The sequence below is a fragment of the Saccharomyces paradoxus genome, chromosome XVI, assembly GCF_002079055.1.
Source record: "Saccharomyces paradoxus chromosome XVI, complete sequence".
Classification (NCBI taxonomy): domain Eukaryota; kingdom Fungi; phylum Ascomycota; class Saccharomycetes; order Saccharomycetales; family Saccharomycetaceae; genus Saccharomyces; species Saccharomyces paradoxus.
The window spans coordinates 547,478-573,385 of NC_047502.1; the positions used below are offsets into that span (position 1 = coordinate 547,478).

A 25,908-nucleotide genomic window follows, 5' to 3' on the forward strand; every position below is an offset into this window, starting at 1 on the left:
AGAGTTGCTGAAGGACAACTGGCAAGAAAATATAGAATAACGATAAGAAATTAAAGTCGAATATACTGCCTCCTTTATAATCCGTCGTCCCCCTTGTAGTGTAAAACGCGTAATCTTAGTCGATATAATGTTGGTTTTGCCGCCGAAGTTAACTTCTTCCGCTAAAGGGAGGCAAACAGAACACGTAAAAGAAGAGAAAAACCATTGTGATGATAATTAGTAGTTGATATTAATGAAAAATGAACGTGAATCTTCTTATACTATAAAAAAGAGGTATTTAAAACACACGCCGATTGGTTCATCTGAAGTGTGACAAATATAGTAGTAGGTCAGGTAGTAACTTTATTTTAATCTGACCGCTCGTATTATTCATATTAATCATATATATAACTATTACACCGATGTTCAATTAATATATCTTTAACTCTATTACAGTATTGTCTGAACTGCTTGCTTAACATTTCCTTTATATACGAGAAGTACATTATTATATACGATCTAAACATTCAGATTATTAGTATAGTAACTCGTGTCAATATTAATGGCCACTTGTTTCAACACATTACAATAAAATCAAGCCTATAATAAATTTCGTATTTTTTGAGAATTTAGTGGGTAATTGGATAGTTATTGGCATTCCGTTGTTGATGAAGGCTATAATATAGGTATACAAGAAGTTCTCCTCGAGGATAGGAATCCACAAAAAGGCGTCGATAATCCTACATAAAAATATTATTATTTCTTCTTTCGTTTATATGTTGTCATTCATTATCCTATTACACTATCAACCCTTGCATTTCAGCTTTTATTAGATTGGATGACTGTTTCTCAATCTTTATGTCATCTTCTTACACCGCATGTGATAATATACTAGTAACATGAATACTAGTAAATAGATGATAGTAAAATTTTGTTGATAATTAAAGGTTGATAACAGTATTAATGAAGAGTAGGTATGGATCTTCTTATACTATAAAAGAGAGGTATATAAAACCACACGCCGATTGGTCATATCAATTATGATCAATATAATAGTGATTCCGGTAGTTACTATACATTAATGTGACGACTCATATTCCTCATATATGTAGTTACCATATTATGTCTAACTAACAGATTTTTAACTCAGCTTCAGTATTGTCTGAGCTTCTCGTTTAACATTCCTTCCTCAATAGGTGTAATCACGCTTAAATGTATACGGGGTGTACATTAATATAGGATGAAAGCATTTAGATTGCTACCATAGCAATTCATGTCACTATTAATTACTACTCGTCCCAACAAATTTCATTCCAACATCTTCTTAAGTACATAACAAATCGCTATATTAGTATGGAAAGCTCAGGAGAACAAAACACTCGTAAAACGTTGAGCGCAAGTGGTTTAGTGGTAAAATCCAACGTTGCCATCGTTGGGCCCCCGGTTCGATTCCGGGCTTGCGCAGTTTTCCCTTCTATCCCTTTCCGGATAAAATGTTAACGCTTCCGGTCAAGTGCGAATAGTTTTTCTTCCCATTTCCCCTTTTTTTTCCTTTTAACATGTGGAGTTTAGCAGGCCTTTACTTTTTTAACGCTTTCAGACAGTCGGAGGCCAACCGTTGGTGACGGTTGTGGAAAAGAGGTAATTTTATTTCCTTTATTGGACATGATTTCAATAGTCACATTGGGGCAGGAAAAAGAAAAGGGAGAAAAAATTTAGTAAAGAAAAAAAATAAGAAAAAGAGAAAAGAAACAAGAGAAGGCTACAGATTCCTGAATATCCTTTTGCTGCACATTTTTTATTTACGTGCTAATTGGTCTTAGTAATACAAGGTCCGTGCTTTTTCACTTTAAAAGAAAAAAAAAAAGGGATAGCAGCACCAGCACTTGTTTGAAACTAGAAAGCTCACGTTCTATAAGTTCTTTCCGTCCTCTTTATCAGTTATAATAAAAGAGGCAAGACAAAACGTGACAGGAAAGCTTTTCCAGGGAAAAGAGGATTGTAATATTAAACAAATATCGTAATCAAGCAAAATAAGATCCGTTGACTTTTAATCATAACGGAGGAAAAGAGTTCTCTGTTGTCACTCTACCATATTTGACAAGGAAAAAAGAAACAAAACTATAGAAGGAAAAAACAAACATCAACCTAAAAAATAATGGTCTTGATAAATGGCATAAAGTATGCCTGTGAGAGATGCATAAGAGGCCATAGGGTAACAACATGCAATCATACAGATCAACCGCTTATGATGATCAAACCCAAAGGTAGACCTTCTACTACGTGCGACTATTGTAAACAACTTCGAAAAAACAAGAATGCAAATCCTGAAGGTATTTGTACGTGTGGCCGACTAGAGAAGAAAAAACTGGCCCAGAAAGCTAAAGAAGAAGCAAGAGCTAAAGCCAAAGAAAAACAAAGAAAACAGTGTACCTGCGGAACTGACGAGGTTTGCAAATATCATGCTCAAAAGAGACACCTAAGAAAATCCCCATCAAATTCTCAAAAGAAAGGTAGATCGATCTCTCGTTCGCAACCAATGTTTGAAAGAGTATTATCTTCTACTTCGCTTGACAGCAATATGTTATCCGGCCATGGAGCACTATCAGATACCTCTAGCATACTGACGAGCACATTTTTAGACAGTGAACCCGGCGCGGGCAAAATTTCAAAAGATTACCACCATGTGCCTTCATTGGCCTCCATTTCATCCTTACAATCTTCACAATCGTTAGATCAAAACTTCAGTGTACCACAAAGCCCGCCATTATCTTCAATGTCATTTAATTTTCTCACAGGAAATATCACTGAAACCAACCAAAGTCACAGCAATCATCAGCATTCAAAATCAAATAATAACTGGCAAGACAGTTCGGTAAGTTTGCCAGCGAAAGCTGATTCTCGTTTCACTATGATGGAAAAAAATAATTCTGTAGGCCTTGACCTATTAGGCCATTCAAAACGAATATCGCCGATATCAAACTCTCGTGTGGGCGAAGTTAGCGTTCCACTGGAAGAGTATATTCCTTCCGATATTGATGGGGTCGGAAGAGTTACTGATAAGAGTTCTTTGGTCTACGATTGGCCATTTGATGAAAGTATTGAGAGAAATTTTAGTACAACAGCAACCGCCGCCACTGATTCAACCAAGTTCGAAATAAACGACGGCAGTAATAGAACTAAATATAACAATAACAAAGGTTATAGTAATACCAATAATATTAATGGAAACGTTATAAATAATGGTAACGACAATAATAGCAATAGTAATATCATCAACAGTAACAACAATGACAACAACAATAACAACTCTTCTAGACAAGAACATCAAGGCAATGGCCTATTTGACATGTTCACAGATTCGTCGTCAATTTCAACGCTTTCTCGTGCAAACTTATTACTACAAGAAAAGATTGGTTCACAAGAAAACTCCGTCAAACAGGAACACTATTCGAAGAATCCTCAATTTCGTCATCAATTAACTTCCAGAAGTAGATCATTTATTCATCATCCGGCAAACGAGTATTTAAAGAATACTTTTGGAAATTCACATGGTAATGACATCGGAAAGGGAGTTGAAGTTCTATCTTTGACGCCGAGTTTTATGGATATTCCTGAAAAAGAAAGAGAAACGGAAAGATCGCCATCCTCCAATTATATTGCTGACAGACCTTTTACTCGAAAACCTCGATCTTCCAGCATTGACGTAAACCATAGGTATCCACCTATGGCATCCACAACCGTGGCGACATCCCCCGGTGCATTAAACAATGCCGTGACAAGCAATCTTGACGATCAGCTCAGCTTAACCTCGCTCAACTCTCAACCATCATCAATAGCAAATATGATGATGGATCCTTCAAACCTAGCTGAACAGAGTTCTATTCACTCAGTTCCTCAGTCAATAAACTCTCCGAGAATGCCTAAAACTGGAAGTCGTCAAGATAAGAACATCCACACTAAGAAGGAAGAAAGATACCCGCTGAATAGCATACAAGACCTTTCGCAATTGGAAAATGCACCAGACGAAATGAACCAAATGTTCTCTCCGCCACTAAAAGGCATGAACAGACCGGACGCCATGAGGGAAAATTCGTCTAGTAGTAATTTCATAATTCAAGGAAATAGCATGATCTCCACGCCTTCAGCAAGGAACGAGCTTCCAGATACGTCTCCAATGAGTAGCATTCAAACAGCGTCACCACCAAGTCAGTTACTCACCGACCAAGGGTTTGCAGATTTGGATAATTTTATGTCTTCGTTATGATAAACTTGCTATTCGTCTTTTGCTTTCCTGTAACTGTAGTTTTTCTTCTGCCATATATATATATATACACTTTTATACACCTAATAATATCATCGGCATTATGATTGCTTATACATTTTCACAATTAATGTTACTGTTCACCATTTAAATCACTGCACACTTACACATATGCACTGCGCCTTCTTTTTCTTTGCCTAGAACACCCACACACAAGGATAGGAATGTAAATTGCTTCCCTACCTTACTTGCACTTAATGGTGCTTTTACAAAATAAGGTATCTGAAAGTGATAGCATTATTGAACAGTAATAGAGTGTTTAAGATCTTTAGCAGTGCATTCTCCCGCTTATTGTGTGTGTTTTTTATGATGAAACAATATCGCTCCTTTTCTCCCCTTCTTGCGTAGTTTGTTGTGTAAACATTACAATAAGAACCCTCATATCATTATGATGTAACTCCCAATTTTTTCAATCATTACATAAACTGGGAAGGCAAACTCCGAACACGCAGAGGTAAGGAATTTGCACTCAATGACAAATCTAGGTTTAAACTACGGAGATTCTTACCTTATCTCTTCACTTATCAAGGAAAAGTAGGCAAAAGGAAAAAAAGTAAATATAATTTCTTTTTCTGCAGGCAAGAATTGAAAAGAACTTGTCCGCCTTCCCTGCAATCTACCTGGGGCGGTCTTTGTCTTGAACTGCTTCCGATTTTAAACCTCTTCCATTGACGTCTGGTTTACCATTCGCCCAAAAAGTATCTTCTTCATCCTTCTTCGAGCAACAGAACCTGCATTAGGCCTCTTGACCCAGCAAGTGAAAGAGATAAGATAATCACTTTTAATCATCGGGAGAATGGAAAAGAGGAAACGGGAGAAAGGGCTAAAAAAATCCTCCTTTAATGTGAACACCCTACCTTAAGATAAATTGACTGCTATTAATGGAAAAGAGATATGTGCGGCAAAACCTCGGCGGTTTTTCGCCGCTGGCTCATATATTCTTTCGTAAAATTTTAAAATTTCTTATTCTAAATCTTCTTTACGTCTGGAGATTTTTTATTGGAGAGAAAAATCTAGACCTGCCAAGCCGATAAACGAATGCCCGCGACAAAATAGTGTAAATATACTCCTGAAGGTAGAGTCATGTAGGCGGAGACGAAAACAAAGTTTAGCTTTTCGTGAAATTGCCCATTTGGTGTTTATCAACCACTAAAGGTTAAATGGAGGTATGACAAAAGAAATTTTCTTGTTAAACGTTAGCATTTTTTTGGAATTTTTTTTTCTTCGACTGGCTGTAGTTATCCTTCTATATTACGTACAATGAAAACTTTTGAATGAAGAATTTTAGTTCTGTCATATGAACCATAAGAAAGACGGCGGACTTGAATAATTTTAACAAAGAAGAGGGCAAATTGAGCTCACCAACCTATTGGTTTGTTTGGATCAATCGTCAGATATGAAGCCAAACAATCGAACTTGTGATGTAATTACCAACAAAGACGAATCTCTTCCTGCACTTTTGCTGCCTGCTTTGAGCAGTTACACCTGTGATGATTCGTTGCAAATAGGACAAATTTCTACTAGTGGCCGATATCATTCATTCGGTTTTCCTAATTCCTCTTTACTGCCAGGGAAGCGTTTAAAAATTCAGTCAGAGCAGACTTCGGTGCCAGTTTCGTCGGTTCAATACGCAGACCATAGTTATGATAATTGGCAAAAAGAATCCGAGAAGACTAAACTTCCCAAACTTGGTTGCCCAACAGATTATCCTGAATACTATAAAACTATCTCTTCTGGTGAAACAACCGATTCAGCGGTTGTTTCATCTATAGCAACTAATAGACTGAAAAGAAAACGTCAAAGAGACGGCCCAAGTTGTGACTCTTGTAGGACGAAGAAGATAAAATGCAATGCAACAATCATTGTCTTTTTACAAGATAGGAACCTGATCTCCTCAATTTCTTCAAATTTGCATTATGCACTTTCCCAAGACGACATAAACCAGTTTCGAATGAAGTTTTTCAAGAAACTGCCTGACGTGATGGATACATATGAAGTCATAAAACACCTTGATAAAATAGTCCTTTTCAAAGCCTGCACTTCTTGCAGTAGGAGAAATCAAAAAAGTGGAAAGTGTCTTTTTTCAAGAGGATTTACAAAATCTGATATGAACGTATTTTCTAAAATAAATAGTAAACTTAAAGGCAAAACTATCTTCGAGATGACTGTCGCTGATTATATTGCCGCTGGCTTCCAAACCCTTTAAGTTTCATGCATATAATTTCCTTATATGTAAAATATAGGAATATTAATAAAACACACCAACAATAAGTTAGATATTTTTTCTGAAAAATATAAATTTGTTTACTCATACATATATATTCTATTGCAGGGCGTTGTTGTATAAGTAATTCAATAAAAAACCTCTATATGATACAATTGACCAAGCCCTCATTTACCATTTTATATCAAGCTAAAAAGGAAGGGTGTTCCTCTATTTAGGTTCAACATTATAACGCAATCTTATACCCATTGCGGATAGCTCAGAATCCAAGTATTTCAATACAAATGGTATAGCCACCGTAGTTGTTTCATTACCACCAACAAATTTGTTCCCTTGTCCATCTTCCCAAATTTGAGAGTCGTCAATGAAAATCTTTTCTCCATCTTCTGATTTGGTCAACAGCTTCTTCGCATCTTCGAATCTCATGGAACAACGACGGCAACAAACCGTCGAAATCGAACCAATTCTTGGCACGCTCTGTTGTGTGGTCAAAATAGAACCACACTCGCGGCACACGGATGCCTGTGTGTAATCTGATGAATTTAGTAGACGGTCCTGTAACAGAAAAGATGTACCGTGTCCAATCAATGCATCTCTTTCCATTTCACCGACACGAATACCACCATGTCTCTTTCTACCTTTGACAGGTTGCATAGTCAAACTATTCACAGGACCGGTAGAACGGACTTGGAACTTATCATTGACCATATGACGTAATCTTTGGTAGTAGACAACACCAACATAAATATCTGCCCTCAATTCTTCACCGGTAGCACCTGAATACATCGGCTCATTACCGTGGTAATTGTAACCTGCCTTCGCCAGTTGGTCACCAAAGTAATCGGCTGGGGTGTCGTCCTCGTTGAAGATCCAAGGTGTGGAATCTTGTGCGATACCGTGCAATGCACCTGCCTTACCTGCTAAAGATTCGACGAACATACCAATGGTCATACGCGAGGGGAAAGCATGAGGGTTAATGATAATATCTGGTTGAATACCTGTTTCGCTGAAAGGCATGTCAATGGTTGGCCATTTTCTTGAGCAAACACCTTTCTGACCGTGTCTAGAAGAAAATTTATCACCAATTTGAGGTGTTCTTCTAATACGATATTTTATGCTGACAGTTTGTAATTCTTGGAACTTATTAGATTCGTCACCAATTAGGTTTACTTCTTCGATATATGCCGGTTCAGAGGAATGATATGTTTTGATTTTTGTCTTATTTAAAGTATCGTCGAAGTATGCACAAATTGGATCACCCTCTTCGACATAAGTACCGATATATGGCAAACCATCCTCATCTAGTTTTTCGAGCCATTCCTTTGGCCATTCGTCATTTCCAAAACCGAAATGCTGTGTAATTGGGTCACCACGATTTCTATTGAGTGCCAAATCCACTTTCTCAGTCTTATACATGGTACCATAACCAAAACCTCTTTCATCTGCGGATTTGTTTATAATCATTGCATCATCCATATCATAACCAGTATACGAGATGACCGCAACAACAGCATTAAACCCATTTGGAAAATTATCCATACCATAATCATCATATAAGTTAGCTTTCACGATAGGTGTTTGACCGGTTTGCAACCTATACAGCTTATTGTCAGAACGATGACATAAAGCTACACCTGGAGTACCCATAGTTTGTTTACCCATCTGACACTGATACATGTTTCTTGGGGACTGGTTAAAGTCAGAAAATGGGGTCAAATTAGCCAAAATAGAAAGAATATTCGTGGGCGTAAATTCGACGTGTGTATGAACGTTGTTTTGGATTTCTTGGGGTGTGACAGCAATATTCATGTACACTTGCTCGAAAGGTCCAACAATGTCTTCCTTATCCAAAGGCAGGTAACGAACAGGACGCAGCATCCTGGAATGTCCCCCAAATAGGTAAAGACCTGGATATTGACCACGAGTTGATGGAGGAACATAACCGATTTCTAGATCAATTGGTAACCCATGGGTCTTGCCTTCAACCTTCCAATATCTCAATGTATCAGCAATGATCTTACCTTGGTCATGAGAGACCCAACCAATAATTTTACCGTCAATTTGGACACAACACAGAGAAGGACCAGCGGCAAATGTGTGAGATGCCGGAGCAACCCCAAGTGAGTATAATATTGAAGGAATTTTTGAGACATCAGATTGCTGAGTTGATATACGACACTTGTGCGCGAAATGGTTTAATAAACCACAAGGGGAACCATCCGGTGTATGAACAGGGCACAAAAATCCCCATGACTCCGGTAGCAACTTTCTAACGGTGGTGGTCTTCAACTGTGCAAAAAAGGAGCCTCTATGAACCATTCTAAAATGAGAAATAAAACGGTAGAAGTTAATTTTTTCTGCAACAACAGTATAACCAGAAACTTGCTGTAAATCTAACCCAGATTGAGACACTAGGTTACCTGTTGACAAAAAGTATTGCATTTTGGAACCGATATTTTCATTAACCCTCATTAAAACCCTTGACATGTACCTTTTATCTTTAAAATTAATGGCCATACCACGGTTGATATCCATCCTGACTTGGGCAATAATACTCTGTAAGTATTCATCAATTTTTTCTTTTAAAATCATACCATATAAGAAACCACCCAAAAGAACTTCCTGATGTTGCGTAGCATCTGGGTTATCTGGAGAACATTCGCCTGCAACCAAAGAATACAACTTTCTGATCATGAACAGCAACATTCTGAATTTATCCTGGCTGCCATCCTTCCCTAAATGCACTAAAACGATGCGATCAAGGACTTCTTGTCCGACTTCCAAATCAGATTGATCAGGGGAAGCTTGAAAGACAACACGAAATTTGTCTCCCAAGTATTGCAAGACTTGTGTACGATTTTGCAATTGAGGATATCTTTTTTTAAAACCACGTAATAGTAATTCTAAACGATCGGTTAAAAATGAATCCTTAACATCGTTACCAATAATACCATCAAAAATTTCCCTATCGCTAGTGTGACACAAGGCTTTTAGAATCATAACAACAGGAACCAAATATTCGTTTTTTCTCCAAGAAAATCTAAATGTCACTTGACCATCATTTAAGTAATGCAGAACATTAGTCTGAGAGGTTTGATCCGGTCTGACAGATCTAATTTGAATACCATACTGAGAATAAGATGCACCTCTGTTAGCAAAAGATGGTCTGATAATAGCCATAGGATGATTTCTACGTTGCACAATCAACATTCTAATAAGTTTTTCTATACCGTTGACAATAAAGTAACCACCTATTTCATCAGATTCTTCCTTGTGTTGTACCAATTCGTACGGTGACATCTTGTTCAAGTGACATCTGTTACTTTGTAGCATAACTGGTAGGCCACCACAATCTCTTACTTCGAATAAGTTCTCCTCTCCACTGTTCACGGACCACTTCAGCTTTAAAAGTAATTTACCTCTATAAGAGGTAAGTCTTTGCCTTGACTCGCTTGGATAAACTTTCCTCTCTACTGCAGAAGAAACGCCATCATTAGACATGGGCTTGGCAATAGACACTTGCTCTACACTAAGAGAAAGCTTATTCCCGAGGTAACCGCTGTTGGATAATTCATTTTCAGAATTGAGCGGTTTCCCATCAAATATAACTTTTTCACCAATGTCTTTAACACCAAGGTTTAACAAGCCTCCATCCGGACCTTCTGTTAGTGCGTTAAAAGACCCAATGTGAGGTTGAACAGCTTCCTGTAATAGTGGATATGCTGATTTGTCCTTAGGAGGGTTGATGAACCGGGATTCACGTTCTAAAGTACGGAAATCAGCCGTTCTGGCTTGGCTAGGAGGCTTAATCACTTTGCTCATCTCACCAATTACGTAGCTCTACGTTATTTCTCAATGTACTTAGGGAATCTTGCTTTAATGCTATGTTTTAACAAAAGTATATGATGTATTAGGAGATGAGATGAGTCTCTAAGATGCGCTTGAAAAAATTTTTCATACGAAAAAAAAAAACACTCGCTAGAGTAATCTCAATAAAGGCGACCCGTCGTTAGCGATCACAGCTTCAAAGGAAGGTGCTTCAGGAGCTGCTAAAGTAGCATGATAATTAAGCAGTAGCGTAGAGACTTAAAAGGGCGTTAAAGAATCTGCTGGTGAGAATTAGGCAAATAATCAGATAATTGTTGTGATTTCATTGTTGCTAAAGACTATAATACTAAATGCAGCAAATACTAGAAGTTCTCCTCGAGGATCTTGGAATCCACAAAAAGGGAATTGATAATTCTACATAACAATATTAATATTTCTTCTTCCATTCTATATGTTACCATTCATTATCCTATTACACTATCAACCCTTGCATTCCAGCTTCCATTAGATTGGATGACTGTTTCTCAATCTTTATGTCATCTTCTTACACCGCATGTAATAATATACTAGTAACATGAATACTAGTCAATAGATGATATTAGAATTTAATTCCAACAAAAACAACAATCTGACTAGAGTACACTTCTCCTTGATATTCTACTAAATTCAGATGTTACTTGGATTTCCTCCAACAAAAGAGCCTTGTTGGCGCAATCGGTAGCGCGTATGACTCTTAATCATAAGGTTAGGGGTTCGAGCCCCCTACAGGGCTTTCTTTTTTTACTGCGCTTCATTGATGCCAAGTTCCTTAACCTCCGTCAGGAAGGAACGCGTGTATGATTTGAATAGTTATATATCAACTAACACTAGAAAAGAGAGGGTTCAACATATAATCATGGCAGTGGTTGACATGTATATAGTATTCATTATTTTTGTTATATTAAAAGGTATTTGAAGAATAAATAATATTTCGATTTGTTCCCGACAATTATTGAAAAAGTTTAAACGTAGATATTAATATAACAAAACGTCGGCGCTGCATTTAATCCTTATCTTTAGCAAGAACTTCATCTAAACTGGATAATTCTGGGTTGCCTGTTAATCTCAAGGTCTCGTCGGTTCTTAATTTCTTATATGTGAAATAAGTCCCAGAACATAAAGCTACACCGACAGCGAGAAATAACGGTGTCAATTCAACGGGTATTTTATAGCCACCAGATGATTTTTTCTATTTATTGTTTGTTAGTATTATACTTTATAATCTAGTTTGCATTTGTAACCAACGTAGTTGTTTTCTCAGGAAGCACCTCAATACTGAATCAAAGTCAGCGTGAATGCACGATTATCCATTGTCGTGATAAAAAAAAAAAACCCCTTAACATACGGCTGTATTCAATAGTAACTGTGCTGGTCTCATTTTTCTATATTTTTCCTTTGTGAAGTATGGTAAGAAGTGTTTAGAAAATTGCTAGAGTCAAGTACGTCTCAAAGACAAAGCTAGTTTATGATCGGTGTAAGAAGAGTTACAGTTGCTTTTGGGGAGATGGCGATGCCTTTAAAGTCTGTTCTCATGTTCATCATAAGGTACGGGACAACCCCCGCTTTGTTCGATATGATTGGCCCATGCTGCAAGACCGATATAAAGAAAAACAAACAAGTTAACGCTATATACAGGATGCCGTTCTTCAGCGGAAGGAAGACTTATATCTCGTCGTGTCATTACTTGATTTTCTCTGGTTCAAAGCTGTCACCTCACCAATTTCTTATTGAATCACATACAACTTCGTAAACTAGCCAACTTACTGCAGTTGAAGGGACAACTTTAAAGAGGTTTGCACTTAGGCCTTTGTAGTAACCGCTGACGCCTTCTGTTTTACCAATTGTCACCAGCGCATCCCAGACACTAGTGTATTTGAATCCCAGTTCATTTCCACCCATCGCAAGAACTTGAAATCGTCTCCTTAGTAGATCAAAGGGGTAAGTGATTGTTTGCGCAACTCCTCCACTCACGGCGCCGATTGTTAATTTATAGAGGTTGCTTTTCCAAGAGGGTTGAGCATTTGAAGTATTGATGCCAATTTCTCTTAATTGTTCATAAACCGCAAAATTTAGTGCTACATATGGAACAACTCCAAGACTTGTTGGCCATACGCCCCTGTATAATCCTTTGAGGCCGCCTTCCAATCTGTACGTTTCGCTTAGTAATTGCCAGATTCCCGGAGGCTTTGATATGCTTTTCGCCTTTGATCGGTTTAGACTACTCAAATTTGCTGTTTGAATCGATAATCTTGTTTTGATCAAGTCCAACGGATAAGTAGCCACCACGCTGCAACCACCACACAATGCACCACTAAATAGTCTTTGGGCGTTTGTTAGTTGTTCTTGCCCATCATAACCATTCACGTGAAATAAATCTTTCTTACAAGCCTCGTATACTACAAACTGGACTGCGCTATAGGGGAAGATTCTTATGCAATTTAAACCGTTTCCTCTGAATAAACCTTTGGTTCCCTCCTCATGATAAACTTGCCGTATAGAGCTAAAGATACCCTGGTTATAAGAATTGGTCGAACTTTGAACTTGCAGCAGTATTTTAACTCTTTCAAAGGGTGAAACAACGGTTCGGGAAACCGCACCAGCTACTCCACCAGCTAGAAACGCAATATTTGAATCCTGTTTGAGGAAATCTTTGATTGAGTTCGGCTGCTCGAGAATAGTCAGTACTTCTGACATATTAGTAAAATAATACTCTGAACCAAGGAATGAGCAACCTGGTATACTCCCCTCACTTTTTCATATTCAGTTAGCCTTATTGGCAATCATAATCACTTTGACCGAGTCCGTTCATCGAGCATATCTTGCAAAAAAATGTAGAGAAAGAGGTGGAAAAATATCGAAGGGTCCACTTGAAGAAAATGAAAATGAAAATAAATCTAACAATAAATAATGCATGGCTTGCACCAAGTGATGACCGCGACCCTTCCTTAATATCTAAACCACGGATTTACCTTGCGTGTTATGTCATCATCCATCGCCCTTGCGTTTCATATATTTACGAAATAATACATAAAAAATACTGAGGTTAGATACACATAAACATAAAAATGTTTCTACACGTGTTCATGTAAGCTTGACGGCGCTCTACCGTCATACAAAGGTGCTAAGAATACTAACAAAGATAGAAGGTGGATTGCGCTTAATTAGTTTCATTCTCTTGCATCTAAAGTCCGTAAAACATTCTATTAGAGTCTATACATAGCTTTGCCTTACCTTTGAATATGAGTTCTAAAAATTCCACTGTAATAAAGCATTCCGTGCCATCGTTCCTACGTTGTGTTCAAGACCTTGTTTCTTTTCCTTTCATGACTTTTTAAATGCCTCAGCATATTGCTTTTCACATTAAAGGATTTGGAGCAACCCTCCCAAGTGCACTTGAAAGGAGTATCTCCTGTATGAATTAAGTAATGCGTCTTTAGCGTTGAGGGCCTTGAGCAAATTTTCCCACATACCGGGCACTGCTTTCTCAGCTTTGTGGAGGATATTCGGCTGTCATTTTTCCAATCCGAAAATGCTGCTGAAGTATTCAGTGTAGCACCAGGTTCGCTTTTTGTTCTACCATTATTTCCTTCCTGAATAGTTGGAATTACTCCATACCTAGGTGGGACTGATTTTGGTCTATCGTGGCATAGCTCTACGGCGGTGTTTGGATGACTCGCCATTGATATTGCAGCGAAATTTGGTTCAGAGCCAATTGTTATTGATTCTTTGTCGTATGGTGCCAATGGTTTATACACAGTTGGCACCATGACTGGCATCATCATTGGAGCAGAAGGGGTCAAATGAGCAGGTTGGCTATGTGGTATTTGTTGCTGACTCTCCGTGTAGTAGATAGGGTATTGATCAGATGTTGTATGCATAGAAATTGGCGTGTAAACCTCATTTACAATGGGTACTACATTCATGCTTTGGTAAACTTGCTGTGGAGGGAATTGAACCCTTGAATCCACCTTAGCAGGTGTACTATTTTCGAAATTAGGAAGAAGGGATGAAATTGGTGGTAAGTTTATTTTCGAACTATCATAACATTCCTGTTCAATTTTGTGGCTATTGTGGCCATAAAATTGAATACCCCTGCCAGGGCTCAGCTGATCAACTGCGGGCACTCGTAGGGGAAGGCTCGATTTATAATTGATTGTACACATTCCTATATTAGGAGATTTTGACTTATCTGTATATGATACTTGTTTTTCTGAACTTTGCCTTGAAAGGGAAAAATTCATATAATTTACTTTAATGGCGTTTACTGCTATTTTTCGAAGTTAGTTGGTGAACTTGCGTTATAACTAAGAAGCTCAAAACTAAAAGTATACTAATGTTTGAAGAATTATTGTGAAGCCATAGAAAAATAAAAAGCTAACAATTGTATCTTTTGTTTGATTTGTCAAACCCTGAAAGGCATAAAAAAGAGATACCTTGAAACATCAACGTGTAGTAGTCACATATATAGCAAGATAACAAGCAAGGAAAAAAAGAGAGCACTGAGAATACAACAATAATGATGAAGGCACACGACTGCCCTTTCCGGGCCACCTGCAGATCTCTAAGGTAGCTTCAGATGACGTTCTCGCGCGGGTTTCTTACTTATGAAACTTTAGGGACATAAGTCGGGAACCTGATGCATCATTCTTTATCTTGTTTTTTGTTGTTGTTTGAGTTTCTTGTACAGAACAATACGCAGAAATTAAAGCGGAAGTTAAAAAACAGATCGTCTTGATCTGCCCTCAAAACCAGTATCCCATCCAAAAGCTTATTTCCCACCGTAAATGGCAACCACTCGTGGCTCAAGGTTGAATGCTCCCGTAAGGATATTTCCTATAGGAGATAGTCCCGAGCCCAAAAAGAAAGGATCGCCGTCGTTTTGTTCTTTAACCCCGAAAAACGGCATCTCTCACCTGATTGTTCTCAAGATTGCAGCAAAACCCATATATATTTTTAGGTACGGAGCGTGCGCGATGTATATGGATTGATTTTCACATGTATCGTTTATGAGTACTTGACTGCACCTCGTGTTGGAAGATTTTCCATTCGGATTTTTTCTAATTTGAAAGTCCTTTCATTTTTAGTTGCTACCACATTGCGGCTATGCATCGCAAGGCAAAAGCTGAAAAATGAGGTGTGTAGCGTATCGGTTTACTGCAAAATCTTAGACCCCTTTGTAGTACTGTTACTGGAAGCATAGCAAGATGCGTAGAGCGATGATTATGTAGTAGTCTGTATTGAAGAGTTGACGAGCGAAAAAAAAAATAAAAAAATATCGGCTACACTACGTTGTTTCTTACGAGACGAGAGCCAATATAAGTTGCAAAAAATCCATGAGTATTTTAAGTTTCTGATACAACAGGCATGTGTACGTGCTATCTACGCTCTTTATATTGCTCACATAACAATTTCCGTGGTATTAACAGGAAATAACCTTTCCATTGTAACATTAAGGTTGTCTACGGAGGATTGTCAAACCTAGCGGATATGGAATATACTAGATTCCTAATTCGGCTTTATTTAGAGTTGAGACTATGTGGGTCGTTTCTCATGCCAATAATAGGCACAGAGGTAAGTCAAAATAACGGCGCTCAATTACTGTTGAACGGAAGAAAAACCCGAGAGAGGGATACATAGATCTTGCCCACGCCTGCTTAGAAAAAAGAGCCTGTCACAAGTTTGCTCAACGGGATTGTCATAGAAATCACCGAAAGAAAATTTAAAAGCCAACTACTACAAGGCCAAAGGTTTGGTAGGGAGTTGCTTCAAAGTGGCTGCTCAGCCTACCTAAAAAAAATCAATTAATAAACATGATCTGTTGGCGGCGGACAAACAGGAGATCGGATTACCTTCAGTTTAATGCTGTAGACGAAGGAAACCAATCAATTGAAGAAACCTTATTCCCTATTGCGCTTTTGCTTCTTGGAAGTCTATAACAACGTGTGGGCAAATAAAGTTGTTTTTCTCTCTTCGGAAGTTTTACTTCGGGAACTGAAGAGCGGCTAGAAATTTCGCAGAGAAGATTTCCTTTGATGATAGAAAAATGAAAAAAAAGAAATTTATCTTTTTTCACAACAGGTGCTGCATTTTCCTCACGTATGCACAGAATGCAAAGTACAAGATTTGTAATACGTGACTCCGCGCAGCTGTCCTCTACTCCCAGGTCAGTGGAGAGGATGCAAGACATACAGAAGAAAGATGCCGCTTTATTGACTATTTTAGTTGGCGACAGCCCTGGCTAGCCTTCCCAGAGTTACAGAAAAAACAAAACTGAGACGGTTTGAACTAACGTCAGCAATAATAACTCGTAAAAACGGATCAGTATTTCTATTTATTCAATACGTGTGCATAGTATATGAAACTAAGAAACGAATGTAAATAGTCTTGGAATATAGTAAATAGTCCCTTTGGGGGATTATTTGAAACACCGCGCCCCAACTAGAGTTTGTAAAATTACTAGCCTTTCTTTGCTTTGAGTAATTTGATTTTTCATATGTACTTGCAAGCACCGATGTAAAATTTTCATAATGAAGGCAACCCCAATGGTATAATCTCAAATAGCGACATGGCCGAGGAAAATATTCAACCCGATTTGATACATAAAACATAATAACTAGAAGATTTAACGCCGTCCGTTAAGACTGGCAGCAAAAGAAGGGAATCGAAAAGGAAAGTTTCTTACAACAGCTATAAAGCTAAGGAGCGCCGCGAGGCTTGCGGCGGTGGCCGCAAAATTACTATTACACTTTTTCGCTTCTGCGGAAATGTAGAGTAATTAATTGGCTAAATCGCTGCTGTTTTAAGATATGTGAAAGAGTTGCGTTATGATTTTTGATTTACCAGTTCATTGATGGCGGTGCTCAAGCTGCGATTTATTGCTGCTATGCCTTTTTTTTCTCGCCACAGATCTGACCGACACTCCCGCTTATCGCCCACTGCAGCATATATTTAGGCAATTCGAAAGCTGAGGCCAGCTGCTGAGAACAGACATTTTAAATAGTTGTTTTTTCTTTCCTAGTTTCCTCCTAACACTTTAAGTTTCTTGATATGTAGATGGTACGGTGAAAAATTTGATTCCGTTCTAAGCATACTATTAATGAAACATGCGCTAAAAGCCACTCCCTTCTTAGGTTGACACGCTAACCCGTGCCCCCATTTTTTTTTTCTTGAGCGATTTTAGTTGAGTTGTGTTATATAATCCAGGGGTACTCTGCTCCGCGATTTGTTAGATGGAGGCCATAAATACCCCACGCCAAAGTTTCATGTTTATATCAAACTTACGTAAAAAAATTGTTTCTCTTTAAAGTAATTATGCGTGGGGATTGCTGAATAAGCAGTTTAGTGAACATCAGCACTTTCTGTAAATCATTTATCAGCTAACAATAGCTACATAATTTAAACATCCAATAACTGTCCTGGCAGTAGCAAATTTTGTTGGCTGAGTCAGAACGCAATGTGGGCCTTATTTTACCCCTTGCTTTTAATATGAGGGCGCAGACGGTAAATGTCTTCTGATAAAATTATTGGTAGCGTCTCAAAACGGCTAAATGCTTTAGCGTTGCAGACAAACAATATTGTTAAATGTGACGGATGGCAAAATTTTCTGGATAATTCACTATTCTCTAAACGTAAACTTCAAGTCTTTTCTGGTAAATAGTTTATCATACTGATATTCATTACCGACCAAAAATTTGATATTTGAGAGAAGAGTTTATACCCAAAAAAAGAGATTTTGATTCCCACAGTCCGGTTAGGGATGAGCTGACACAACATATTCATGTGTTACCTTCTTGATCACACATGGGTCGATGAGGTCTTCCTCCTGTATTTTTACAATCGTTTTGCACCAGTCGTTAAGTGTTCTTCGTTAATAAAAAAAAGATTGAATCATATTTTAACATTAGAATTGATCTTGCAGTAATTACCATAACCCAAGAAGCGATCAGTGAAACTTAGAAGGAATATACATTCCCTATCGTATAACAAAAGAATAGCCAGTATCCTTTTCTAGTCACTGCATTCTCAAACTACGCTGCCAAATTTCCTACTAATTTCAGCGGAGAAGTACTTCAGCAAATAAAGGACAATCTCCACTCTTTAATTAAGGGCCCCATCTTTTAGGTCGGCCTTGTAACTTCGTATCAAAATGTTTTTTTTTTAATGTTACCAAGTTTTGATTATGATTGGTTAAGGAGCATATTGTATCAACAACTTTTATTCTATGTCAGATTGCCAACGAATGTACTATTGACCATCACTTGCTGTTTTAAATGGTCAAAACGCTAAGCATGTACTACTTGTGACCAATAATATACGTAAGTGCCAAACGTGGTGACAACCAATAAATCAAGGCTTCCAAGCTTTCATCGACATGATAGAAATCTCCAATCTATTGTGACAAGACAGTAATAAAGGATACGACCTAAGAATCAGAATGTCCAGCATGAATACTTCATTACACTCAAACGCATTTATTTTCTTTCATTTCCTTAGTTTATTATAGATTGCTCGACTTGAATATTCTTGCATTAATATCGGATTTCAGTGGGTTTTATCATTCCCATTTGCCACTATATATTAATATGACAAACGTAATGAAAATGTGACAACAATTGAAGACTTACAGATAAGGTGCTTGTGTAAAGGGAAAAAGCTGTTTGTATCCTTAACCACTCTAGTACTAATTTAACTGTCTTTTCTTCGATGGTAAAGTGTATACTAATCCGATTTTCCGCACAGAGGTTTGTCAAGGCAGGCCGTTTTACGTAACGGATACGGTTGTCTTAACTGAACAAGAACTTTTGTCCCACAAACTACATAACGTAAGGCGTGACGTTTACCAATATAGGAAAACTGCATTACAAGTGCTAATGCGTTCGTAAATAAATATAATATAGAAATGATAATCAGAACGGAATTCTTCTCACTTCTCAAAAGTCAAAAGTCAGTCAAATTAATTATCGGCCACATGTGATATAGTTTATGGAGCTAGTACATATCTATACTTATTTCACCTGGCAAAAAGTGCCATACGGACATCAAGTTCACACTATAAACATAATCTTGCGAATATTTTCACTGATGTTTTTTCTTTGCTATTTTCTTTTGATGCGTTCTTAAATGCCTTAACATGTTACTTTTGACATTGAAAGATTTGTTGCAATGTTCCCAAGTACACTTGAAAGGCGTGTCTCCCGTATGTATTAAATAGTGGGTCCTCAGTGTTGAAGGTCTCGAACAAACCTTTCCACAGATAGGGCACTGTTTCCGTAGCTTTACCACAGCACGCAGTTGTTTTTGTATGAGATCCAAGTCGGTTTGTGTTTGGGATAATAGCGTCCCAGGGTTTTGCCCTGTATGCACATTCGGGAGAGAGTATTGTTCGTTGCTCGTCGCCCTCTGATTTTCCTCCTGAAAATGCTGCATACGTGGAGGTACAGATTGGGCAGTATAAGAGGAAGTTGTGGTCGAATAGATGGGGCAACAAGATTGACGTTCTATGAATGTTAGAGGAAAAGGTTGCGGTGTTGCTATAACCGGCGAAAAGACAACGGAGTTGGGACTCGACCTCCATACGGGATCTTCTGTCTGGTGCAGAGAAGAAGGTGCGTAATGGTAAGCGGGAGGCGGTAATGTGGCCTGGTTTATTTCAGGAGTAAGTGGAGCGTGCATAATCGACGAACAGGGTGGAAGATGCACATCCCCTTTGGCCGTGTTCGAGATTTCCTTCGACGATTGTGCATATGATCCTCCTATGTTGGGCGATGAACATTTCATTGGGCTACAAAGCATGGATTCTAGTGTTTTTGTTTTCCACATTTTAATTAGTACTGAAGAGAATGGAGATTTATGTATACTAAAAGTTAAATACGGGTCAATAAAGACGTTTTCTTATTGTATTGAATCTTTGCAATGCCCTTAAAAAAAGGAAGAAAAAGGTTTGGTCAAGGGAACAATCATAATTTTTGTAATCAGAATTAGCCACAGAGGAGGTCCAAAAGAGCGACAACAACCAGCGCTTATATAATATGAAGAATTCTTGGGACTGTATCTCATGGCAACCAAATGCCGTTCATATTTAGGGTTTTTGTAGGAAAAGATTTCCGCTGCTTTACGCTCCTTGTACAAGCAAGCACTGCGAAACTTTCTGTGGAAATCGTGCCTTTTGGACCATTGGTGAAGGCCCTCCAGATAGAGTTGCCCAGAAAGCGGCGTGGCGGGCTTATTTTTTTGCAACGATTTTCTGAAAACAATAGAGGAAGAATTTTTGGCGTACGAAAAGGAACGATGTCCCCAACACCTCAACAATCCTGCGGAGACTTCTTCGAGCGGAAAAAACCACCTAACTATTAGCTTTTGGTAAACTGTTCCTAGATATGAAGGTGGGCGTGCGTGGTAGTGAAACTCAGAAAATTGTAGCTACTTCAGTGAGTACAAAGAATCAGGGTGCTGGTGTCTCTTCAACTCAGTAGTTGAAGAGATGCTATTTAATTCAATTAATGGCAGATGAGTATACGGTTGGCTTATTGTACACTATATACATGTATATATAATTTTACAACGCTTTTCCTCAAGGTTTTACCGCCCTATACTTGGTGTTCTATTAATTTCCTTCAATTTTACTGATCTTTGCCAAGAGATCCAACTCTGCGATTTTCAGTAGAGGCAATACTATCTCTTAGCAACTAGAGAAAAAATTATTCAAATGGTTTACATGCGATGTAGTTTTTGTGAGAAAGCTCAATATCGTCTAACTGACACTTGGCATTAAATGAGTTATCAGAATAGACGGAGGAGCGGACGAAAATCCATATTATGCAAAGAATTTCCTTAGAAAACCATGCCCTATTCCTCACAGGGGCTACGTATTACAGTTAGGACGCTAACTTAGACTCCAATGAATAGACATTCATATGTGAAAAAAAAAAAAAAAAATAAAAGAGTACATAATATACATACAACTAAAATTAAAATGCATAGAAACCTAAGAAAAAATATTTGTTATACAAAAAAAAATACCACAAATGATACGTAAGAAGATTATTGCAACATGGGGACTCTTTCGCATACAACTGGAAACAGACTTGAGAAAAGAGGGGAATCCCCTCAGGAGTACCTAACATCTAGGAGTAGGTTTCAATCAAAGTATCACGTAGGTTACCTGAAATAGATTCTGGTTGGGCATCTTGCAAGCGGAAAATACTTTCAATAACACTCAATTCTGGAGCTGTAGTATCCAGACCTGTAACTGCCAAGTAGTCATTGACGACCATACCGGCACCGACAACTGAACTACCACGGTTAACAGTACCAGCCACCAAAGGCACTTGTAGTAAGGAGGACAATTCTTCTTGATCTTGGACACTTGTTTGTGGATGCACTAACCCACCTTGATTACTCAAAGAACAATATGACCCGACTAAAATATTACCTGATATGGTTTGACGGAAGACTTCAACGCCTAATACGTCACTTATCAATTCTTCAGTTTCCCTGTCGATATCTGGATGCACTAAAGCAACGTAATCGTTACAACAGATGACGTTACCCAAGGCAGATAGTCTTTCTTCTACTCTTTGGATTTTAACGGAGTCTGGCAAACAATTTCTTAAATGTTGTAATTCTTGATCAGTAGTTTGGGTTGGAACCAGCAAGCCTCTACGGTTACCCGCGGTCATTCTGCCGATGATACGCGTACCAGCGATAGTGGTATGAACGATGGGAATAGCGTCTCCCAATTCAGCTTCAAATGCGGAGTAGAAATTTTCGGAACCACCAACAGCAACCAAACAGTAAGTATTCGTTAACTTGGAGAACACACCGATTTCATTAGAGTTTTCAAATTGAGTCCTGGTAGCCATTATTATTGTTTTCGAGAGTTAGTTGAGTTATGCTCTTGTTCCAAATACTCTGTCGTAATGCCTTTTGTAATTAAACTATAACACCAACGAGGGATGAGGTTTCTTTTAACTATGCAATAAATAGAATCTCTTTACACATAGCAGAAGAAAAAATCTGCACAAAAGAACATGGGTTTAAATCTTTAATTAGTAAAAATTTTCCAAAAATTTTCGTTTGACCTTCGGAAAAAACGGGTAATGCTCATCTACAAGGATTTCGTCCAGAATGCCTATACCATTACATAAAGTGATGCTAGTGACGTAAATCATAGCTGCTTCCACAGCTTGTTATAGATGATTCATGCTAATGAAATAAATGCTTGATTACTCTTCCTTTTTCCCGGCCGTACGCAATCCTATATTTTGTTCTAGTGCCCACCAAGCTAATTCACCCCATAATCTGGAGGCTACGCAGGCTTAGTAGATGCAAAACTCTTTCTTCATCGTTTTCCTGGTCTTGTACCTGACATATTATACCAATAGGACCCTTATCACAATCAGCACATATCAAGTACTTTAAACACTTTTTAATCTTCCAGTTGGAATTACCATACTCAAAAACAAACTCGTTCTTATCGCCCAAATCCCCTAAGAGAGAAGAAGGGATTTCTCTAGATACACCAACATTATCGAAGTCCCAGACATCAGAAACAACCAAGAACTTGCTCTCGTTAGGGGGGATATCTCGCGTAGTTCTATTTTCCAGTAACTTGAATTCGCTATACACCTGCTCTGGCAGGTTTATTATGTTATCATCCTTGATCGCAATAACTTCACTGTGACAGCTATCAAATGAACATGTAGCCTTACTCATGTTCTTTGTTATGGCCTCCTTTTTCTGACCCTTCTTAAATGAAACTTTCTACCCATACTCGTCAAGTTTTGAGGTGTACTTCAATAATTAACGATAGCAAATATCATCGTTCGGTACGAAAATTATGATACTTCCAGTACCACTAAACTAGAGGGTATTCAACACCCAGCCGGCTATTATAGAGAAAAAGCAAAGAACATTACGAACACGAAATATGTATTTTGGTTCAAAAGAGTAATTGGCTTTGAATTGTTCCGGCTCTCATCACTGCGGATCAAATGTACCTTAGCTGGCGCCATCTTTAGTGCCAATGGCTTGCTTAGATGCTCGCTCACGCGTTAGGACGCGTGAAAGGTTTCAACTGAAAAAAAGAAAGATCTACATCGTTAAACCAAGAGGTATGAGAACTGACTAAAAAATAAGTTTCTGATTAGTTCCGTTTCTGAGACATATACATTTTCAAGTCAGCCTTCTTTGACGAGAAGAACTTTTCATTTATAATTGTTACAAAAGATTTTACATTTTAGCAAACCTTAAGACAAGAAGAGAACCGAAAGGAAAAGAGAAAATGGAGCAACATCTCGAATCAATACCTATGCAGGGCGACACTAAGAAGAAGGGCATATTATCTTTCTTCCAGAACACAACTACGATAAAGAGCAGTAAGTCTGTGAGAAAAGAGACGAATGTCATCACTTTAGATGATCCTAACGAGAATGCCAGTGAAACTTTGATGGAAACTGTCAAGCATGAAACGGAAACAGGCACCACTAAAGTGTTTGCAAATAAAATGAACGCGACACCTGAGAAGTCCAATGCTGAAGACAGCCTTTCATCTTACAGAACATCACCCATCGAAAGTACAGGATGCGACAGAGACGCTTACAAACAAATACCTAGTGGAAATTTATCATCTATTGGGGCAAAAAGCAGAAGCTCTTCTCCATGCTCCAAGAGGGAGCTTTCCACATTGAAAAAAGAACAAGCTAAAAGGGAAAAGGAACTAAAGAAGCAGCAACGTGAAGAAGAGAAACACAGAAAAGAGTTATTACGACAAGAAGAGAAGCGGAAAAAAGAGCAAAAGATAGAAGAAGACAAACAAAGGCGTGCTGAGCTGAAGAAGAAAAAGGAGGAGGAAAGGCGCAGGAAAGAAGAAGCCAGATTAGAAGCCAGGAGAAGGAAAGAGGAGGAAAAATTGAAAAAAGAGGAGGAGATCCGTTTGAAAGAAGAGGCCAAAGAAAGGGCACAATCTCGTATTGGTAACTTCTTTAAAAAGCTAAGCGATTCTGATACACCTGTGGTTGAAAAATCTGATTATGAGAAGTTTTTCCTACCATTCTATGCTAAGGATGGAGTTAAAGTCAGTAATAAGTGGAAACTAGCAAAAGTTGAGCTGGAAGGTACCAAACGAAAAATAGATGATGAATTACTGAACAATAAAGATAAAATAAAAAGTGATGAACTTTTAAGTTGGTTAAAGTCTAGAAAATTACCCAGAGGTCACAAAATTAAGTATAAGGCTGTTGATGTTTTACAGCAAATGACATTGAAGGAGAAGACGGACGGCGAACTTCAAACTCTACTTGCACAAGTTCCGCATAAATATATAAAATTTTATGAAAATGTGAGACCTCCGTTTATTGGAACCTATTCTGTGGATTTTGCTTTACCAGCAAGTGATCCTTTTTCTACGAAAGGCACCGGATTCAATTATGATTACGATTCCGATGTTGAATGGGTTAATGAAGAAGAAGAAGGCGAAGTCGACAACTTAGAAAGTGGTGAAGAAGAAGAGGAGGAGGATGACGAAGACATGCCTAGTGAAGGGGAGTTTGACGGATTTCTAGACAGCGAAGAAAACGGTGACTTGGATGGTCTACCCTGTGCCAAGAGAAAATTTGTAGGCCCGTTGATACCAACAATATGTTTAAAATCCAATTTTGAAAACTTATCAGAGGAAAATAAACGGTACCTACAGCAGATTAAAGCCGAAGTTATCATAGAAGCCGACGGACCAATTGATCCTTTCAAAGAGCCCAGGACATCACCTTTGCCATCCAAAAGAAGTAATTCGGACCTACAAGCACAAAACTCTAGTCAGTCTCAAAGTCCCGAAAAGAGACAAAAGGCAGTAATTACAAACCCCAAGGACTTACTTCGGCTCTTTGATGGGGTTCAAGACAGCACATTTTCTTTGGGCACTGTGGCTGAAATAGCACAGAAGAATTTGCCACAATACAACAAACAAACAATTAAGAACACTATAAAGGAGTATGCCATAAGAGGTTCGGGAAAGGGTGATTTGCCCCGCAAATGGGTAATCAGAGATATGCAAAACTGGGAGAATCTCCGAGCCAATGCAAATATGCCAACTCTGTCTTTGTAACTTGAACAGATCTTTACTATATAGAAACGTACAGATAAACTGGTTATTTATAGGTATGCCTAAAAAAGGCGGCCAACACCATTTTCAACAGTTAAAGCTTCTTAAACTTTGATAAATCCGGCACTTCTAGTATGAAATAGAAGTCAGTCTCCCACATAAGCCTTACCAACTACTTATTTCTGGAGCAACCGACTAAATATTGTCTGCCATTTCTTTTTGAAATACTTGAAGCGTCCCATCGTGAAAACGCAAACACTTGATTTACTCTTTCGGGAAATTTAATGAAAGTTCGCGGCCTCGAAAATGGAAAGAAAGAAAACACTAGAAGAGCACTTTCGCATTACAACATTTCTTTTCTTTTCAAAACACCTTCAATACCGAATAAGATAACCTCATATTCAATTTTTTCACTTG

At 38.2% G+C, this 25,908-nt stretch overlaps 10 protein-coding genes and 2 non-coding genes across 12 annotated transcripts; 5 read left to right on the plus strand and 7 right to left on the minus strand.

Moving 5' to 3' along the window:
- The first annotated feature begins 1,372 nt into the window (after positions 1-1,372).
- Positions 1,373-1,443, plus strand: SPAR_Ptrna6G. The gene has a single exon. It is a non-coding gene; the product is annotated as a tRNA-Gly (tRNA).
- Positions 1,444-2,137: 694 nt separating this feature from the next.
- Positions 2,138-4,246, plus strand: HAA1 (Haa1p; the record flags this gene model as incomplete). Its single annotated transcript, XM_033913876.1, has 1 exon — positions 2,138-4,246. The coding sequence occupies one exon, from the start codon at positions 2,138-2,140 to the stop codon at positions 4,244-4,246; it is 2,109 nt and encodes a 702-aa protein (XP_033769767.1).
- Positions 4,247-5,699: 1,453 nt separating this feature from the next.
- On the plus strand, positions 5,700-6,509 carry SUT2 (Sut2p; the record flags this gene model as incomplete). The annotated part of the gene is made up of 1 exon (XM_033913877.1): positions 5,700-6,509. The coding sequence occupies one exon, from the start codon at positions 5,700-5,702 to the stop codon at positions 6,507-6,509; it is 810 nt and encodes a 269-aa protein (XP_033769768.1).
- A 228-nt stretch (positions 6,510-6,737) lies between these two features.
- On the minus strand, positions 6,738-10,349 carry RPA135 (DNA-directed RNA polymerase I core subunit RPA135; the record flags this gene model as incomplete). Its single annotated transcript, XM_033913878.1, has 1 exon — positions 6,738-10,349. One exon carries the CDS (start codon positions 10,347-10,349, stop codon positions 6,738-6,740), a length of 3,612 nt encoding a protein of 1,203 aa, XP_033769769.1.
- Positions 10,350-11,054: 705 nt separating this feature from the next.
- Positions 11,055-11,127, plus strand: SPAR_Ptrna7K. Its single transcript has one exon. It is a non-coding gene; the product is annotated as a tRNA-Lys (tRNA).
- Positions 11,128-11,397: 270 nt separating this feature from the next.
- MRA1 (Mra1p) lies at positions 11,398-11,772 on the minus strand (the record flags this gene model as incomplete). The annotated part of the gene is made up of 2 exons (XM_033913879.1): positions 11,398-11,583; positions 11,740-11,772. The coding sequence occupies 2 exons, from the start codon at positions 11,770-11,772 to the stop codon at positions 11,398-11,400; spliced, it is 219 nt and encodes a 72-aa protein (XP_033769770.1).
- A 335-nt stretch (positions 11,773-12,107) lies between these two features.
- On the minus strand, positions 12,108-13,088 carry MRX21 (Mrx21p; the record flags this gene model as incomplete). The annotated part of the gene is made up of 1 exon (XM_033913880.1): positions 12,108-13,088. The coding sequence occupies one exon, from the start codon at positions 13,086-13,088 to the stop codon at positions 12,108-12,110; it is 981 nt and encodes a 326-aa protein (XP_033769771.1).
- A 593-nt stretch (positions 13,089-13,681) lies between these two features.
- Positions 13,682-14,635, minus strand: CMR3 (Cmr3p; the record flags this gene model as incomplete). Its single annotated transcript, XM_033913881.1, has 1 exon — positions 13,682-14,635. The coding sequence occupies one exon, from the start codon at positions 14,633-14,635 to the stop codon at positions 13,682-13,684; it is 954 nt and encodes a 317-aa protein (XP_033769772.1).
- Positions 14,636-19,469: 4,834 nt separating this feature from the next.
- SPAR_P02760 (uncharacterized protein) lies at positions 19,470-20,213 on the minus strand (the record flags this gene model as incomplete). Its single annotated transcript, XM_033913882.1, has 1 exon — positions 19,470-20,213. One exon carries the CDS (start codon positions 20,211-20,213, stop codon positions 19,470-19,472), a length of 744 nt encoding a protein of 247 aa, XP_033769773.1.
- Positions 20,214-21,517: 1,304 nt separating this feature from the next.
- TIF6 (translation initiation factor 6) lies at positions 21,518-22,255 on the minus strand (the record flags this gene model as incomplete). Its single annotated transcript, XM_033913883.1, has 1 exon — positions 21,518-22,255. The coding sequence occupies one exon, from the start codon at positions 22,253-22,255 to the stop codon at positions 21,518-21,520; it is 738 nt and encodes a 245-aa protein (XP_033769774.1).
- A 427-nt stretch (positions 22,256-22,682) lies between these two features.
- Positions 22,683-23,108, minus strand: DSS4 (guanine nucleotide exchange factor DSS4; the record flags this gene model as incomplete). Its single annotated transcript, XM_033913884.1, has 1 exon — positions 22,683-23,108. One exon carries the CDS (start codon positions 23,106-23,108, stop codon positions 22,683-22,685), a length of 426 nt encoding a protein of 141 aa, XP_033769775.1.
- A 568-nt stretch (positions 23,109-23,676) lies between these two features.
- Positions 23,677-25,494, plus strand: RLF2 (Rlf2p; the record flags this gene model as incomplete). The annotated part of the gene is made up of 1 exon (XM_033913885.1): positions 23,677-25,494. One exon carries the CDS (start codon positions 23,677-23,679, stop codon positions 25,492-25,494), a length of 1,818 nt encoding a protein of 605 aa, XP_033769776.1.
- Between the last annotated feature and the right edge of the window lie 414 nt (positions 25,495-25,908).